This window comes from Halichondria panicea, chromosome 12 (assembly GCF_963675165.1).
Source record: "Halichondria panicea chromosome 12, odHalPani1.1, whole genome shotgun sequence".
Taxonomy (NCBI): Eukaryota; Metazoa; Porifera; class Demospongiae; order Suberitida; family Halichondriidae; genus Halichondria; species Halichondria panicea.
Window position 1 is genome coordinate 2998066 of NC_087388.1, and position 15854 is coordinate 3013919.

Below are 15854 nucleotides of genomic sequence, written 5' to 3' on the forward strand. Positions count from 1 at the left end.
TTACAGCACGTACTGTCGTAGCTAATAAAAGTTGCTACAATACACAACAACAGACTATCTAGTGTATTGTTCAGATAACTAATAATACATTCAAGCATCTAACCTTTCTTCCTGACCTCCTCCATGGCCTGTTCCCTCCCTCTCTCCATTGCCATCTCCCGGGCTTTCTTGTCACCACTCTCCTGTCCAAGACTGGGATCAGAGGTCAATAACTGCTCTCTGATTGGAGCCAAATTAATTATCCTGTCACTGCTTCCCCCCACAGTGCCCAGTGCTGCACCCACGGCATTGGCCACACCCTGTCAGAGACAAAATCAAATAGTTACAAATGTACACACTGATTGAACAAACTAATGTTGATTGCAATTGTTGACAATGATATATAGGGGGAGCTTAATGGAAACAGAGCCTATCTGATCATCAGATGGGGTTGGATGAATGATATTCAAGGATAACTGCAACTGCAGCATGTAGATCTAGCCGTTTATCTCTTTCCTTGGCAATCTGTTGTAGAAATTACAACAATGGGTAAGGAATCGTTATGATGAATTAGATGAAGTTGTATGTGAGCTCCTCCCTGACAAACAAACTGTAGTCTAGGTAACGGCCTTATCAGTCAAGTAGGCTAAAAGTCTGTGTCCTTTGATGTAAGCTTTGATGTCTCTTTGTGCATATGTAGTTATAAAAAAAGAAAAAAAAAAAAGAAACCTTTGACTAGCTAGGAAGAGTAGCAGCAGTAGTAGTAGGAAGAGTAGCAGTAGTAGTAGTAGCAGTGCAAGCAGGACTAGACTAGATTAAAAAGTTGGTGGAAAGAATAACTGACCGTTTGGACGTCACCTGGCTGCCAGACTTTCATCTGGACTCTTACCCTGAGTAGCTGGCCTTTCTCTAAGCCACAAAACTGAGCAAGAAGCTGAAGAAGCAGCTAGACAGAGACATGTACCTAGCCTTGAGAATTGGGAGGCGTGGCTCAACTAGTTAGTTAGCCCAGCCCAGAGGAATTGTTACCGTGGGTACTGAACAACCGTAGAAGTAGGGCTACCCCTGGCTTTACTGAATTAACTAGCTGTGTCTGCTGTCTAGTTGGACCAGATTTAGCTAGATAATGGGGTAGAGAATAGTTGAGCGGTGCTGTGTGTAGCTTGAACTGTACTGGCTGGCAAGAATCTAGTAAGCACCCTATGCACTGATAACTCGTCAGAATGGAGAGTATGTTCTAGGGATCTGGACAGCTGTACATCCAAAGGAGCCAGGGAGTGCCAATCATCTTCTCCCAGTCTCTGACACGCTAAACAAAAGGAGCTAGAACTGGGAGTCCCAGCTAGAATTGCTAGCCGGATCTAGACTAATAGAATGACATGGAGGCGTGGTGAGGCCGGATCCACACTAATTGATCGACCTAAAGACGCTCCTGTTCCAGATTTCACGAATGGCAAGGAAAGGGTTATCGAACAATGATGTAGTGTGGAATCACCGTGGTAGCGACCATTGTTTACACATTATCAAGTGACATTATTAACAATAAACCCCACTGTCTCCGTATGACTATACACTGGGTGGGGTTTAATAGACTCCAAGCTCTGGAGCACACTCATCATAAACTTGCTTGCCTCGATCTATAGTTAGCACTAGCTGGGTCAATAACAAGCTTCCCGTTTGTCCAAATACTGGTACATGTAACTACCAAAGTAGGTACCCAGTATATTTCATTCCCGTGAGGCATATAAAATTTATAGTCTACTAGTACATTAGACTTTATGGTAACATGAACCATTTTTTGCTTTGGGTTTTGCCCTCGGACTTGGAGGTTTACTACCATGAAGTTTAATATAGTGGACAATAACTATAACATAGAACATGTATCTGCATGAGTGAAGGTAATAATTGCGTTGTAAGCTAGAGAGGCTTTTGCCCACTCACAAAGTGCTCTGAGGGACATTCAATGGTGGATACTCCTCTTAGTTGAGTGTTTCTGTCCACAAGGATGCTGCCACCTCCTACTAGAATCACAGGACACGCTTCATTCTCAGTCTGTATAGGGGTACGACATTAATTTTCATGAACAATGAATTTTTCCACTGTAATGCCAAACACAGCATACACATGCATGCATAAACGTACCTCAAGCGATTTTCATTTTAAGAGCGAAATAAGAGCAAGCGTAATTTACTGAATCACTGTTGTCCTACAGTACTATCTGGTTGGTTTCCTAGCTACGGCTTTGATATTGAGTCAAATATGACTGTAAGCTACCGGAGAAACTGGTTATTAGCGCATGCGCTCATGCGGTCAAGCTCTATACGCTTATATTCGCCTATAATGCAGTCATTTTCAAGCCTCACCCAGTAACCGGATGTCTCCGTGATGAGAGCTGACTCGTATAAGCTAGCTTGAAAATGAGCAAGCAAGGCAAGCAGGTAACCTTAACTGGATCTACATCATACTATTATGTTACAATTCATTTTACAGTTCATTTTACATTCATATCATAAAAACATTCATATTGACCAGGAACTGAAACAAAAGGGTTCAAGTCCACCTCATCTATGTCTCAGCATGGTAACAGCATGCCCAGAGAGTTCTTCCAGATAGATATCACCAGCTATAATTATAGCTACCATGCATTGTACAAGCAAGCTAGCTCAAAGATGAACGAATTAGTTGAAATTGTCATTATCCTTCGCATAATTAGAAAAGCGCTTCAATTCGAGTACAAAAACATGCAGTTGAGCATGCGCTTAAAATAAAGATACGCTTACAGTCGAGTAAGCACTAACAATCCAGTTTCTAAGGTAGTTTAATAGTACGTACCTTCATACTATCAATGACATTCTCTAGTTTATTCTTCATCTCATTCATAGCAGCGGTCACCAGATCAGTACTCAAACTAGCCACTGCTTGACGTGCTGTGCAAAAATTACTAGGGGCAACCCCTGCTGCCATGGCAACATCAGTCGCTGTACATTGCTTCCCACCAAAACACAGAGCCTTCTTAGTGATCTCATATCCAACACTTTTTGGACCAACCATAGTATGACCCTGTGAAACGGAACGATTAAACAGTTTTTTACAGCTCTCAGTAAGAGAATGCAAATCACAATCACTTTTTATTGGACAACTGCAAAAAAATTATCTTACGGATTGGGAGTCAAACGTCACAAGTGATCCTCCGCCAAGCCCAATACTCTGAACGTCAGGCATTGGGAAGTTGGTATTGACCCCACCGACCTGTTGGAATAATTGAGGGAGACAATGGGATATGATGGGTAAGAAAGAGAGAGAGAGAGAGTGGAGGATATAGAGTGGCAAAGGAGGTTTTGGAAGGGAAGGGAATAGTGAGAAATTATGTACTCTTTGCGGATTATAATATCACGGACAAAAGAGGGGGAAATAAATAATACATTAAGCTGGCAGTGTTAAAGTTCCTACCAACATTCGGTGTGTGATTGTCCATTCTTACCTCACACTGTGTTGAGGACTGCCGTGGAAACCCACTGACGAGCACCCCCACATCAGTGGTTGTTCCCCCAATGTCCACCACAATGGCATTCAGATGCTTAGTAAGGAAGGCAGCTCCTCTCATACTGTTGGTGGGTCCGGAGGAAAATGTCAGCACAGGGTAGCATTTCGCTTCTTGTGCACTAGGGGGAGGGGCAGTTATTACAGCAGGTGAATGCATTTGACAGTATCCCCGTGGGTGTGCTCAACCATAGAAAATACATTTCAGAGTTGCATTCTGGCCCCAATTTTCATCCCAATTGGCTTTGAGCAAGACAGTACTCTTTAGAACTGTGATAATTATTTAGGCTGCCTGTGCTTAAGAGCCGAAGAAAATGAGACACATGTTTATGGCTGCGTATCCAATTAGTTGTAAATATGATGGTTTCTGATAACCATAGCACAAACCCGGAAAGCACCTAGCTGATCATTATGGTTTACAATCAACCTTATGAGGGTTCCATCATTCTGTGTGAGGTAAAAATCCTGCTTTGAAGAGCAGAGCTTCAGTCGGTAGAGAGCCTCGCCAAAAGCATTGATCGTTTGGCTGGCCATATCTTTAAGTGATTCATTGAGGATGGCTGCATTCTCTCTCTCAAGCAGTCCCAATGTACCAAACTGATATAAAAAAAATACTCTTAATTAAGGCATATGGTTAATTACACAGAAGACATTAAAGTTTCCATACACATTACACATAAAATGATCGTACTGTAATGTGTACCTCATGAGACAGAGTGCAGCTACACTCCACACCCCTCTTCTCACACTCGTCCCTCACAATAGCAGCTGCCCTGGTCTCTTGGTTACGTTCAGGGTCAGCACATGGTGAAAACACTCCACATATCACAAAATTCTTCACAGGAGAATCTCGAGATAAACTGGTCGATACGCATTGCCTAATCTCATCTTCATTGATGCTAGAAATCTCTTGAGTGTCATACTCCATTCCCCCCTCAACTAGATAGCACCCGCCATTGATAATCTTGGAGAGATCTTGAGGTACATCTACGAATGGAGGTAACGATCTGGTTGAGGTGCCACAGAGGCGAATGACGGCCACACACGTTAGATTCTTTTCGTCCCTTTCAATAACTGCATTTGTGAAGTGAGTAGTTCCTATGGCAACTCGAACATTGCTTGTGGAGATGAGGTGATGTCGTGTCTCCGCAGGGAGGGAACGGAGGGCGGCTTCTATAGAGTTAATGACTCCTTCTGTCTTGTCCCATGAAGTCGGACGTTTCGCAAAACCAATCACCTGCGTTGAGATTTTAGCTTAGTTTAATAGTGTGGTTGCTCAGTAGACTCGCAAGCCGTCACTGTTGCAGGCGAACAGTTCGCCTGCAACAGTGACGGCTTGCGAGTCTAGTTGCTCAGTGCAATATCAATACGTGTGCAAGATCAGATGGAAATCAAGAGACTCACCCTACCACCATGCAGAACTGCAGTGTCCGTGTTTGTGCCCCCAACATCCACACCAATCACGTACTGCTCGTCTAAGCTCATTATGCTGCAACACACTTATTAAAAGACCAGAAACTGAATTGACACGTGCTCTGCAATGGTTGGGCGGAGTCTAAAGGGCTCTGGCGACCACCCCTTCTACTTGAGAACAAAGGCGCTAGGCGTGGTCTCCAGTCTAAAATAATCTACAAATGGCACTGAGTGAGAGTCTTAGCGGATCCTCTGGGAGGAAGTCTCCACTCAATCTGAGGGAAGATTTATCCAAGATTTATGACAGCTTCTTCCTGGAGTCAACTCTCATGGCTGAATAGTACGTGTACAGTTTCACTCGTTGTTTTGCCCCCGAGAAAAGATCTGCCCGCCAGACCATAATCGAATCCTCCTCAATTATTTAATTATACAAACCATATGATCCAACCGGCATAAAACTATCTGATAGGCAATCCACCACTCCCTTCCCATGCGGATGTGGGGCTGGCAAGTCTATTTCGGATGTGGTATAATGTTAGACTCCCCAGGCCATACTTTGAAGGAGGGATAAGTACTATAAAAAATTAGTTCAATCCTTTAAAGTATGGCCCGCAAGACTATAGTATAATGTGTGCCCTGTCCTCCCTTGCAGCTGTCAGCTCCTCAAGCATCCTGTTCCTGGTGTTTACATTCTGCCATCCAGTGTATCCTCACTGAGTGAGTGGGTTGAGTTATGGCTACAGCATAGATTATATTGAAGGAAAATTGATAACCGTTTATACTGCCCAGTGATTTGTGTATCATGATACTAGCAGTATAGTGTTCAGTGCAATCTCCATCGTATGAATGCAGTCTGGTATGGGATTATCTGTCTGAGAGTTGGGATCTACAAGGGAGGCATTTTCAAGTTCAGAGTGTCAATACCAGCCAACTATCCTGATGGTGGATGTCCGGTAAGATTCTTGTAGTAGATCAATTCATGTGTAAATGTGTAATGGTTTTCTGCAGGAGTTTGACTTCCAGGCAGGAGTGTACCACCCCCAGGTGGACCTCGGCACTGGGCAGCTGGACACTAAGAAAGAGTTCCAACGATGGAGAAGAGACGTCAACCACATTCATCATCTTCTCAAGTATGCCAAGAGTATTTTCAACAATGTGGATGTACACGACCCTTGCAATGGAGAAGCGGCTAAGTTGTAAGTACAGTACATATAGCAATGAGGTACCTGCATGTATGCACAAAGCCCTGGTCAGTTGACTTAAGCAAGTACTAGGGTGAAATCGAACGTGCACTGTGCTCAACCTGTATGGTCACTCGATTTAGAACCTTGGATAATAAAATAGTTGATATGATTATCTGGTTTGCAGGTTCAGAACTGATTTGGAGAGGTACAAACAGAAGGTTGCTGAGAGCATTGAGCAATGTAGAGAGGACACTCTCAGCCCGGACTCGTCAGACCCACACAGTATCAAGTGAGTCGTCAATAACTTAGACAATGTGGGTGTCTTACACATTATACTTGTACATATACTTCTGTATGACTGTCTCTTAACTCTTATGTGCGTAATTTGTGATATCCTCCTCGTAGGTGTGGTATATCTGAAATATACCACGTGACCGCAGCACTATCAAATGGCTAGTTAAGAAACAAGTCGTCACCTACAGATGCTTAGGAGCTTCCTAGGTCCGAGCGTTGGGCATTCGACGAAATATATCTTAGCCATCTTGTTGGAGAGCAGCTTCTGTGTATTCTGCCGGCGCTTTTGGATTCTTAGTACCTTCAAGCATGGCTCTTTTCTGTTTGCTTACACTTTCTTGAACAAATGAAAAAACTCGAAAAATACCTTGAAAACTGTGCATGCCTGGGGCTGTGTTATTTTTGTATTGATTGTAGAGCGTACGTTGCGTGGCCAATGAGATCAATTAGTGTTAGTGGTGACGTAAGTGTGGTATAATTAAGGATATTTTCGTGCATAGAACTGCAGAATGGACAGTGGATGTAATGAAAGCAGCACGGACTGAAATATTCGAACCAAAGGTGCATATACATAATTGTAATGATAATTATAGATATTTTATGTATATATAAATTGGGGCTCACATGATTCTGCCTGTATTTCTACAGTTTCTCCAAGAAGATACAGTAGGACGTAATGCTCAGACTTGTGGACTCTCCTGGGTTGAACCAGGTACACAGGAACCCTTCAGTAAAACCATTTCTTCCTGGCATTAATAATTATTAATTTTGTGATGGTTTATTTTATGTCTGCTAACAGTAATTAATATTTTTAGACCAATTATAATGTTATAATTGACAGTTCTATGCAATGGTCTCGAATAGTAAGCTTTTGGTGATTGGCTAAACAAAAGGTACATTTACCACATGCATACTTGATCGCTTGCTTTTAGCTCAACAAGCTAGCCTAATGGGTAAGGCAGGGTGAAGTAGGCTGGGCCCATCATTGCATCGGTAGACAATATCCTGTTGAGTACAATGGGGTAACTATGAGACACCGATGAAAAAGGGTTAGCTTGCTCTCAACATTAAATTTTGTTAACGAGATTCCTAACTTTTTAATTATTAGCGTTTAGTGTTAATTACAAATTCGATACCCGTTTTTATAGTACTTATAATTATAATTAACGTTTATAAATATAAACATAGTCGCTCGCATAACACGTGTACTCACTAGTAAAATAACGCGTGCAGTTAGAGCAGCTCTGGAGGACTATAATTTTCCCTTACAGAAATGCAATGAGTGTGACACGTGTTTGGCACATATCAGTTGCACGCATATACTCTCATAGCACACACTTCTGACATGTATGCCACACGTGTGCTACACTTCATAATTTCGCACTCAAACGTGGTACAAGTGCAGGAGGAGAGTAACATAAAAGCTGTACTAAGAGTGCCCCATGAATGTACTGTGAATGCAGTCTGCACACGTGCTGCTCTTATTGTATGCACGCGTACTGCACCTATGTATTGCTTGTGTGTGGCATACGTGTATGGTACGCATGCCACACACATGTCACACGTGTGCATAACGTGTGTGGTGCTTTTGTCTCACACCTATGCTTCCAGATTCAGCACACGTGCTACATACATGTAGCACATGTGCTGCTTGCTTTATGCACATATGATGCCCTTGCCATTGTTACCATGGAAACTCAAGATATCGTCTATCCAATATAAAACTGCAGTATACAGTAGATCACATTAAGGACTTGTGCTATATATATTTGTTCTTTTCCTAGTTCTCCAACCTCTGTTGCATAAGAAGTATATATAGGCGTTTTCTTTTAGCTTTGCTTGCAGCTTGAAAATGTTCTTTTTACCTACATTAGAAAATAACGTGAAAACTACACTTCCTTGTACCAGGAGTGTATAAGGACTTGTGCTTGTACATATACTAATGTACCAGTTTTAACCACTACAGAAATAGAACCAACAGACTACTTAGTATGTAAACAACTCACCAATCTCTAAAACAGTTTTCTCTGGGATTTTCTCCTTTGAACTTGTTGCCTGTAGCATTGCTTGTCACTGGTTGGTAAGACACATTAGCATTCTCTTCAGTCTTCAGCCAACTTTAAAAAAGAGCTATAAGTCCTTATTAACTAGACCAGAATTTGACAAAGATTTGAAGTAAACTTTTGACAGCTGCTAGTAATACAGTGTGTGGAACGAGTGCAGTTGGCATGCGTGCAAGTACACGTGTGTGGCTTGTATGCAGTTCGCTCGCATACCAACTGGATGTGTGTGAAACGAGTGCAGTTGGTATGCGTGCAAGTACACGTGTGTGGCTTGTATGCGGTTCGCTCGCATACCAACTGGATGTGTGTGGAACGAGTGCAGTTGGCATGCGTGCAAGCACACGTGTGTAGCTTGTATGCAGTTTGCTCATATACCAACTAGATGCGTGTGGAAGGCGTGCAACAGACACGTGTGCAGGCTACATGCGTGTGGCATATATGTACGATAGCCGTAAAGCTCGGTTCTCGTGACACGCTTGTCCTGCACATAAATATCCATTGCACACGTGCAGCACTCATTGTTGCATGTGTGCAGCATACGTGCTGCACTTATACATTTCTGTAAGGGTTAGCATTCCGTATAGCAGTTCGTGGGTTGCGTTTCAATGTCAGGAAACCACACCCACCAATAGCTTTGCATGTGAAATACCGGTGCGTGGGAGTTTCTCCCAGTTTTAATTTCGCGTTAACTGTCTGCCTTCGAAAAACGTGAAAATTTCCCACTGTACGGTAATAGGTAATTGAAAATAATAGGCATCAATGTCCATGCACTTTTGGTAAAAACATTATTGCAATGAATGTTACAAGTCAGCAAGATAACAAATACAGTTGTGTTCATTTTTGTACGTCTTAAATGAATAGAATAATAGGTGAAAAAAGTATAATTAATTATCAGAGCCTACATGTATGTATATTGGATACTCCAAGGTTGAAAGGTCGGAGAAAAAACCATATAGTTAGCTGTTCTAATGGTTGGTTCAATTTCACATTATGCAATTGTTATAAAAATTAATGATCATTATGGCCGTGCATGCAACAAATACATAAACTCATGCAAAATAACTCCTTGGGTGAGATCAAGAAGGGGCCTTCTATCTTTGTTTGTTCTTACTCTTCCTGGTTGATACTTTCGCGGCATCTACACATACAAAGAGAAAGTTGAGATGGTGGAAAGTAGTTCACATAAACCCTAAGTACATGTAACAAGTACCACTAACAAACGTACATAATTATATGCACCCAATGACTTAATGTGCGCATCATTGTAAAAAATATATGGCCCCCTGAAAGTTGGTGTGTTCTTCTGAAAATTATAATTCGATGTATTATAAATTATGGCTTCATTTGGTAATAATAGGGGGTGACAGATTCTTTTCCTTCGACCTTTCAAAACCGACTGCTCGGAATGTCGTTAAATTTTTTTAGGGTGTATGCTAGGGCACCCTAGCTTATTTATGAACTGTGAAATTTGGGGGCTCCAATGGATATGTAGTGACATCTGATTCACGTTCATCTGCACACTGCACACTGATAGGAGGCGATCTTTTCACAAAAATTGAGACAATAACGAGTTGATCCTCTTCACTTGCACTCTTTACTCACTATTAACCAATTCTGTGCATTGCGTAAACGTCATCAATTGTGAGTTGCTCACGTGCAGTTGACAAGATGTCACGTTACTTTGTGCACAGTTTTTGTGTAGAGGTATCAGTAGTTCGACACTCTAGCTTGAACAAGGACAACCTCTGTGCAACTAATAATTTATTAGCAGCAGTTAATTTTTATAGTGCACTAGTGCATTTGTCACATCTGCCAAGCCTTGCTTACAAAAAAATTTATGGCTCGTTGCAATCCCTTTGATTTACCTGGGCACTATTGGAGAAGTCGCAAGAACAACTTAAGACCTGTCACTGAATGGATGTGTGAGAAAGCTCCACGACTTTCTATTTCCTCCAAGATCTATGACACCTAGCCGAAAGAAGATTAGCAATCAGATACCACCACTTCAACCCCTTCTCCCTGAACCTGCTTCCCCATCACCGACTGTAATATTGACAATGTGCCAACATCTGTCTCCACCAATGAAGGGAAGAAATTGTTGAAACACCTTATTCCAAGAGTATAAAGTCCGTGGAAAAACTAAACATGAAGAGGATTACAGAAGCAATGCAGCACACAGTTATCACTGGCAAAATTTTAGCTCAAAGAAGTAACATCAAAAACAAATGAACGTTAGCAAATTCTCACTGTTTTGCCGACGGTGCATGAAGAAGATTCAGGAGGAATTAGCACAAAGGTCAAAGAAGATTGTCCCTAATTCCAAGCCCAAAAACTGATCATTCGATCACTTGTGGTAGACTGTTGATTTTGTCCACTATGATAATATATATATGTATCAGTATGGTATGAAAGATTTCGTATCTGTTAGAAAAACGGCAAGCATACCCATATTCAAGTTCTAAGCAACTTAAAAGAGGCATACAGCAAGTTTAATTAAGCAGAAATTCCCTGATCAAAAGGTTGGCTTTTCGAGCATTATGGCACACACTCAGTGTGTGTGTGCACTAGTCTATACATCAAAACGTGAAATTATGAGATGCGACTGTCAGCTAGACCAATATTGTTTAGCAAGAATCATGTGGTATCTTGTATGTAAGGCTTGAGTAAGATCTGTGTCTGCTGTGCCTGCTGTGTCCTCAGTGCCTTTTGTGTCCTCAGTCTGACTGTCTGCTGTGTCCTCAGTATCTGCTGTGTCTGCAGTGTCCGCTGTGTCCTCAGTATGCCGTGTCCTCTGTGTCTGCTGTGTCCACAGTGTCTCTTGTGTCTGCATGCAGTTGTCTGCTGTGTCGTCTGCATGGTTGTAATTATTTTATCTCTCTAAACATAGTTCTCATACAGTGGATCCTGTGCTATTGTATTTCGTTTAACCTTAGCAATGCAGTCTTGGTTACTGAGCCGCCTTATTCCTTCTTGAAGATGACCTAACATTGGAGCAATTATACCTTCTCATGCTGGAGATCACAGACCATCTATTTGCCCCTGACATTTAGACAGATGAAGTTGCTTACTAGCTTTTTGTGAGTTCTACCCTGCTGCTATTGTAATTCCAAAAATGCACTATCTGATCTGATACATGCACCGACACTGATCATGGAGTAAGTGTGCATGTGCATAAACACTGATCATGGAGTAAGTGTGCATGTGCATAAAAAGTATACAATATATACATGAACTGTCACAAAAATGTTGGTCCGCCGATAATTTCAGTACCCGGACTGAAATGTTCGGTCCCCCGGACCAATTTTAGCTGATAATGTTGGTTCGCCAATCTGATAGAAGAGGTATTCCACTATGTCACCACCAAGGAGTACCCTGATGACTGTAAAGAGGGAAAAAAAAGGGTCATCAGAAGAAAGGCCAAGCAATTTGTATTGAACAATGGTGACTTCATGTACAAACACAAGAGAACGGACAGAGTGCGTTGGTGTATCTGTAATGTAGTTGAAATTACAATCATTACAAGAGTGGCCATCTCTAGGTATATATAACGCGTCATCTATGTTCGATTCTTCTGGTATTATAGCTCCTATTGCCTTCTCAATCTTGATGTGTTGATCCAATACATTATCAACCGAAGAGAGAGAAGGAAGATACTGTTTGCTTGCCAAGTTGATGAAACATCTGGACGTATGGGGGTGACTCGCACACTTGCCCGAATTAAGGAGCGTTACATAAAGGACGTGAAAGAAATGGTTAGTAGACTTGCTCATCTGTCCTTGTATCTTAGTGCACATAACCCACATAATAGTCAAATATAATTATTATGTGTCAACTTGGTTCTGTATTATTGTTACACCTACATGTATACAAAGTTATAGTTAGTCTCAAACAGGAACATTTTCCCTCAATATTAATGTGTTTTATTTATAGGTGTCTGTCTACTTGTGACATTTGCCAGTGAGTTAATCAAAAGCTAACCACTGGCAGACCCGAACTTCACCCCATCCGTGTGCAGTTTCCTTGGTACATGCTAGGAATTGATTTTGTTGGTCCTCTCTCTCCAATTGCTAACGATGGTTCCCGCTACATCTTAACCATGAGCGATTACTTTACCAAGTGGGTAGAAGCTATTCCTACACCTGACAAGAGTGCATCATCAGCAGCAACATCATTGTTCAAGGTATAAATTATGTATGAATGCCACACACATGCACAATGCATGCATGCATGGGCAGTAAATAATGATCACACACTTTTCCTTCTCTAAGTATTTATGAGAATGGGTCTGCCTCGGGTTATTCTCTCAGATCAAGGATGTGAATTCAACAATGATTTAGACACTATAGTCTCTGTTCTCTCCTGGGGATACAGCGTCACCTTACAACTCCTTACCGCCCCCTCAGGTATGCACTACAGTTTTAAAACTATAATTATATCACACTTACTCGGAGGATATGCACCCATATATCCTCCACTACCGTGGTTATATACCCTAATTGGCTATGCCTCGGAGTAACCACGGTAGCGGAGGACATATCCTCCTCTTAGGTGTGGTATATCCTATACTTAAAATGTATTTTCAACTATAATATTATTTTCCAGACTAACGGCTTGGACGAGCGTTTCAATCAGACAACACTGCAAAACATGCTAGTGAAGTTTATGCGTGAAGACTGAAGTAGCTACCTGGACACATGTGTTTTCGCATACAATACCTCTCGTCATAATTCAACGAAGTTTACTCTTTTTAAACTTATGTTCAATCGTCAAGACAGTCTCAAGCATTTCTCCTGACCAAGCTGCTCGCGAGTATCAGCAGTAAATGCCCAATCTAAATGTTACACGTACTCGTGAACACAATCATGTGCGACTGAGCCAAGCAAAAACCAATATTCTTGCCGCCCAGAAGGAATTGTATGGTAAGAAACATGTACAGCCTGAGAGATATAATTTATGGTTGGTCAATTAGTCCTGAAACTAAATCATACTCGCAAAAAGACGAAAGGTGGGAAGCTGAAGAGGAGGTACACTGACCCTTAAAAAGTCATCTCTGTTAAACCATGCACGAGGTGCATATGAGATAAGCGATGGATCAAACACAGTACTAGTGTCAGGACCCCATCTCAAGTCGTACAATGATCCACCTACTTGCGATTCTGGATCAATAGACTCTGCTCACTCTCCTCCTAAGGACTCTGCTCACCTGGAATCCCCTCTTGAGGACTCCGCTCACACGACCTCCGCTCACCTGGAATTGAGGACTCCGCTCACATGGAGTCTCCTAATGAGGACTCCGATCACCTGGAATCTGCTCATTTGGACTTTGCTGAATTACACCCCCCATCATAATGAGGACTCCCCTAAGGTGGACTTTGCTCAACTGGACATCACTTGTCTGGACTCTCATCATGACATTTGAACATTGCTCAATTACACCCCCATCCAAGATTGTTTGTCACCAATAGCACACAATGGTACAAGTGGCTAGTTTCAGCCAGATGAACCATCATTCTCGATATGGATGAAAAATGGCTACCGGCACCAATGCTATCTCTTAGCCAAATGATATCAAAAACACCGCAACCTCAGTTTTGCAGCACACCAAAACGGCCCAGATCTCGAACTCCAACAGTTCAGGGTGAAATCAAGAAGAGGCGGCGTATTCTCTCTTTGGCAACTCATCAGATGACTTCTCTCATGTCACAACCCTGAAATCGATTCAAACTTCTTCCTTGAAATCGAGTGAGACCCCCGTGTCGCACCCCTGAAGACCACTCGTGTCACGAAGACCCCCCTCCTCTGAAATCAAGTGAGACCCCTCCGTGGCGCACCTCTAAAATCGATCATATCACACCCTCCTTCAAGCCGACTCATCAGAACGTAACTCAGAGGATGTTTAATTGTAGGCAGGCCAAAATACCTCAAACGGTCATTGAGTGATCAAGGAAGAACATCATTGATGTAGACACTTCTCATAGATTGAATAGGGAGAAACGGAAGTAGCGTCACGTGAGTTCGTACAGGTCGTAAACAATCACCATGGCCATTGGCTTTGGCTCACAGTCTCTACTATCGGTACTCGTTCACCCAGTGGTTAATGTGTATGACAGTATGTATCGGTTTGGAGTCAAAGCTCAGATTGCAACTTTAGAGGCCAAAGAAATCACTCTTAACTTCATGAATGTACATATTCAGGCAGGAGGATGTGACTGTGGCTTGTTTGCTATAGCCAATGCAACAGCTCTTGCTTTTGGCCACTCACCTGGAAGCTTCCAGTACAATCAAAATAAAATGAGGCAGCACTTGTTTTCTTGCTTTCAAAAGCATTAAGAAGTATCGTTGTGCTCCTGACTCAATTGTGTCAATCGATATACATACCCCGTGTACTGCCTGTGCAGAATGCCAGAGTTGGCGACTATAGAAAACTGGGTGGAATGCAGCACATGCAAGGAGTGGTACCATTACGGCACCTGTGTGAACGTTCCTGCCGCTTTTCTCAAAAAATCAGCTGTTTGGCACTGTATGCAGTGTCTAAACCACCCTAAGACGTAACTGTTAACCGTCCATAAATTATGAACCATGCACCCGTCTCTTTATGTATCTATTCCCGGACAGAACTTCGGCATTATAATTATACGTAGTAGTAGTAACATTATTTTATCAAGCTGTAAAACTGTCAATCGTTAATAGATCTTTGTTTTGAAACAGTTGAAAACTGAGTATTAAGAATGTGGAGGCCTCAAGGTTCACATGCAGCTCTATCTAGTACACCTGGCTGACAAGCTAGGCTGTACATGTAATTCCTGAATATTATGTGACTGCTTGTATGTGCGTATTTATAATTATGTCGTAAAGAGGACACTAGGTTGCCCTACATACGCTCCTGGTCCAGAGACGTCTTTTTATACTAGCGCAACAAAATATTGTCTATAGCTGGACTGATTATTTCAGGGGGGGACCAATTTTTTCAGGCCAGTGACCCTGATTATCGATTGTTAGTTAACTCCCAAGGTGGAGTTATAGCGCATGTAGCCAACTTTTACTTGTAGGCACCTCTTCTCAGGTATGCGCTAAAATGCCAAACACTCCTACGTCAAGGCACTGATCTAGACAACTACATAAATGCCAGTTGGAGTCTTGCTAAAAGACATTAGCTTTTGCAGTGCTACGTTTATACGGTGTACCAAGTCAGGGAACCAAACTTGCCGATTGAGGTGCAACCTCAACCCAAGGCTCTTAAGAGAACGAGGACACCAAGTCTTGCAACAGCTGATAAGAGAGCAACCCGTTCTGCTGTCCAATTAGGACCCTGGTCAAAGAAGCTTTACCCAGAAAAGCCATGCACTTACCGTTGCAGAACATATATATACTAATTTATGAT

At 42.1% G+C, this 15854-nt stretch overlaps 2 protein-coding genes and 1 long non-coding RNA gene across 5 annotated transcripts in view; 2 read left to right on the forward strand and 1 right to left on the reverse strand.

The window, feature by feature from the left end:
• Window positions 1-5065, reverse strand: part of LOC135345045 (uncharacterized) — a 34839-nt gene extending 29774 nt beyond the window's left edge. For both annotated transcript variants that reach the window (XM_064542380.1, XM_064542381.1), the window contains exons 1-8: window positions 4924-5065; window positions 4223-4756; window positions 3947-4116; window positions 3461-3641; window positions 3139-3228; window positions 2812-3039; window positions 1921-2031; window positions 104-299 (exon numbers count right to left, since the gene is read on the reverse strand). In XM_064542380.1, coding sequence (XP_064398450.1) covers window positions 104-299; window positions 1921-2031; window positions 2812-3039; window positions 3139-3228; window positions 3461-3641; window positions 3947-4116; window positions 4223-4756; window positions 4924-5004 — 1591 coding nt within the window. In that variant the 5' untranslated portion in view covers window positions 5005-5065. The remainder of the gene's footprint in view (window positions 1-103; window positions 300-1920; window positions 2032-2811; window positions 3040-3138; window positions 3229-3460; window positions 3642-3946; window positions 4117-4222; window positions 4757-4923) is intronic.
• A 55-nt stretch (window positions 5066-5120) lies between these two features.
• LOC135345069 (protein AKTIP homolog) lies at window positions 5121-7250 on the forward strand. 2 transcript variants are annotated; one of them, XM_064542415.1, is made up of 7 exons: window positions 5121-5272; window positions 5585-5649; window positions 5785-5885; window positions 5941-6128; window positions 6301-6405; window positions 6911-6971; window positions 7059-7250. In XM_064542415.1, exons 1-7 carry the CDS (start codon window positions 5154-5156, stop codon window positions 7164-7166), a joined length of 747 nt encoding a protein of 248 aa, XP_064398485.1. In that variant the 5' UTR covers window positions 5121-5153; the 3' UTR covers window positions 7167-7250. The 2 variants fall into 2 exon arrangements, with proteins under 2 accessions (XP_064398485.1, XP_064398486.1); XM_064542416.1 differs by lacking the exons at window positions 6911-6971; window positions 7059-7250 and adding an exon at window positions 6522-6901.
• Window positions 7251-9038: 1788 nt separating this feature from the next.
• Window positions 9039-15653, forward strand: LOC135345028 (uncharacterized). The gene is made up of 4 exons (XR_010397612.1): window positions 9039-12225; window positions 12404-12653; window positions 12781-12876; window positions 13076-15653. It is a non-coding gene; the product is annotated as an uncharacterized LOC135345028 (long non-coding RNA).
• Window positions 15654-15854: the final 201 nt, after the last annotated feature.

Excerpts from the sequence above, each read along its gene's own strand:
- LOC135345069 (XM_064542415.1), top strand. The coding sequence starts at position 5,154 with ATGGCACTGAGTGAGAGTCTTAGCGGATCCTCTGGGAGGAAGTCTCCA. Across the intron at positions 6,129-6,300 it reads AATGGAGAAGCGGCTAAGTT|GTTCAGAACTGATTTGGAGA; the intron begins GTAAGTACAGTA and ends TCTGGTTTGCAG. Across the intron at positions 6,406-6,910 it reads TCAGACCCACACAGTATCAA|AACTGCAGAATGGACAGTGG; the intron begins GTGAGTCGTCAA and ends TTTCGTGCATAG.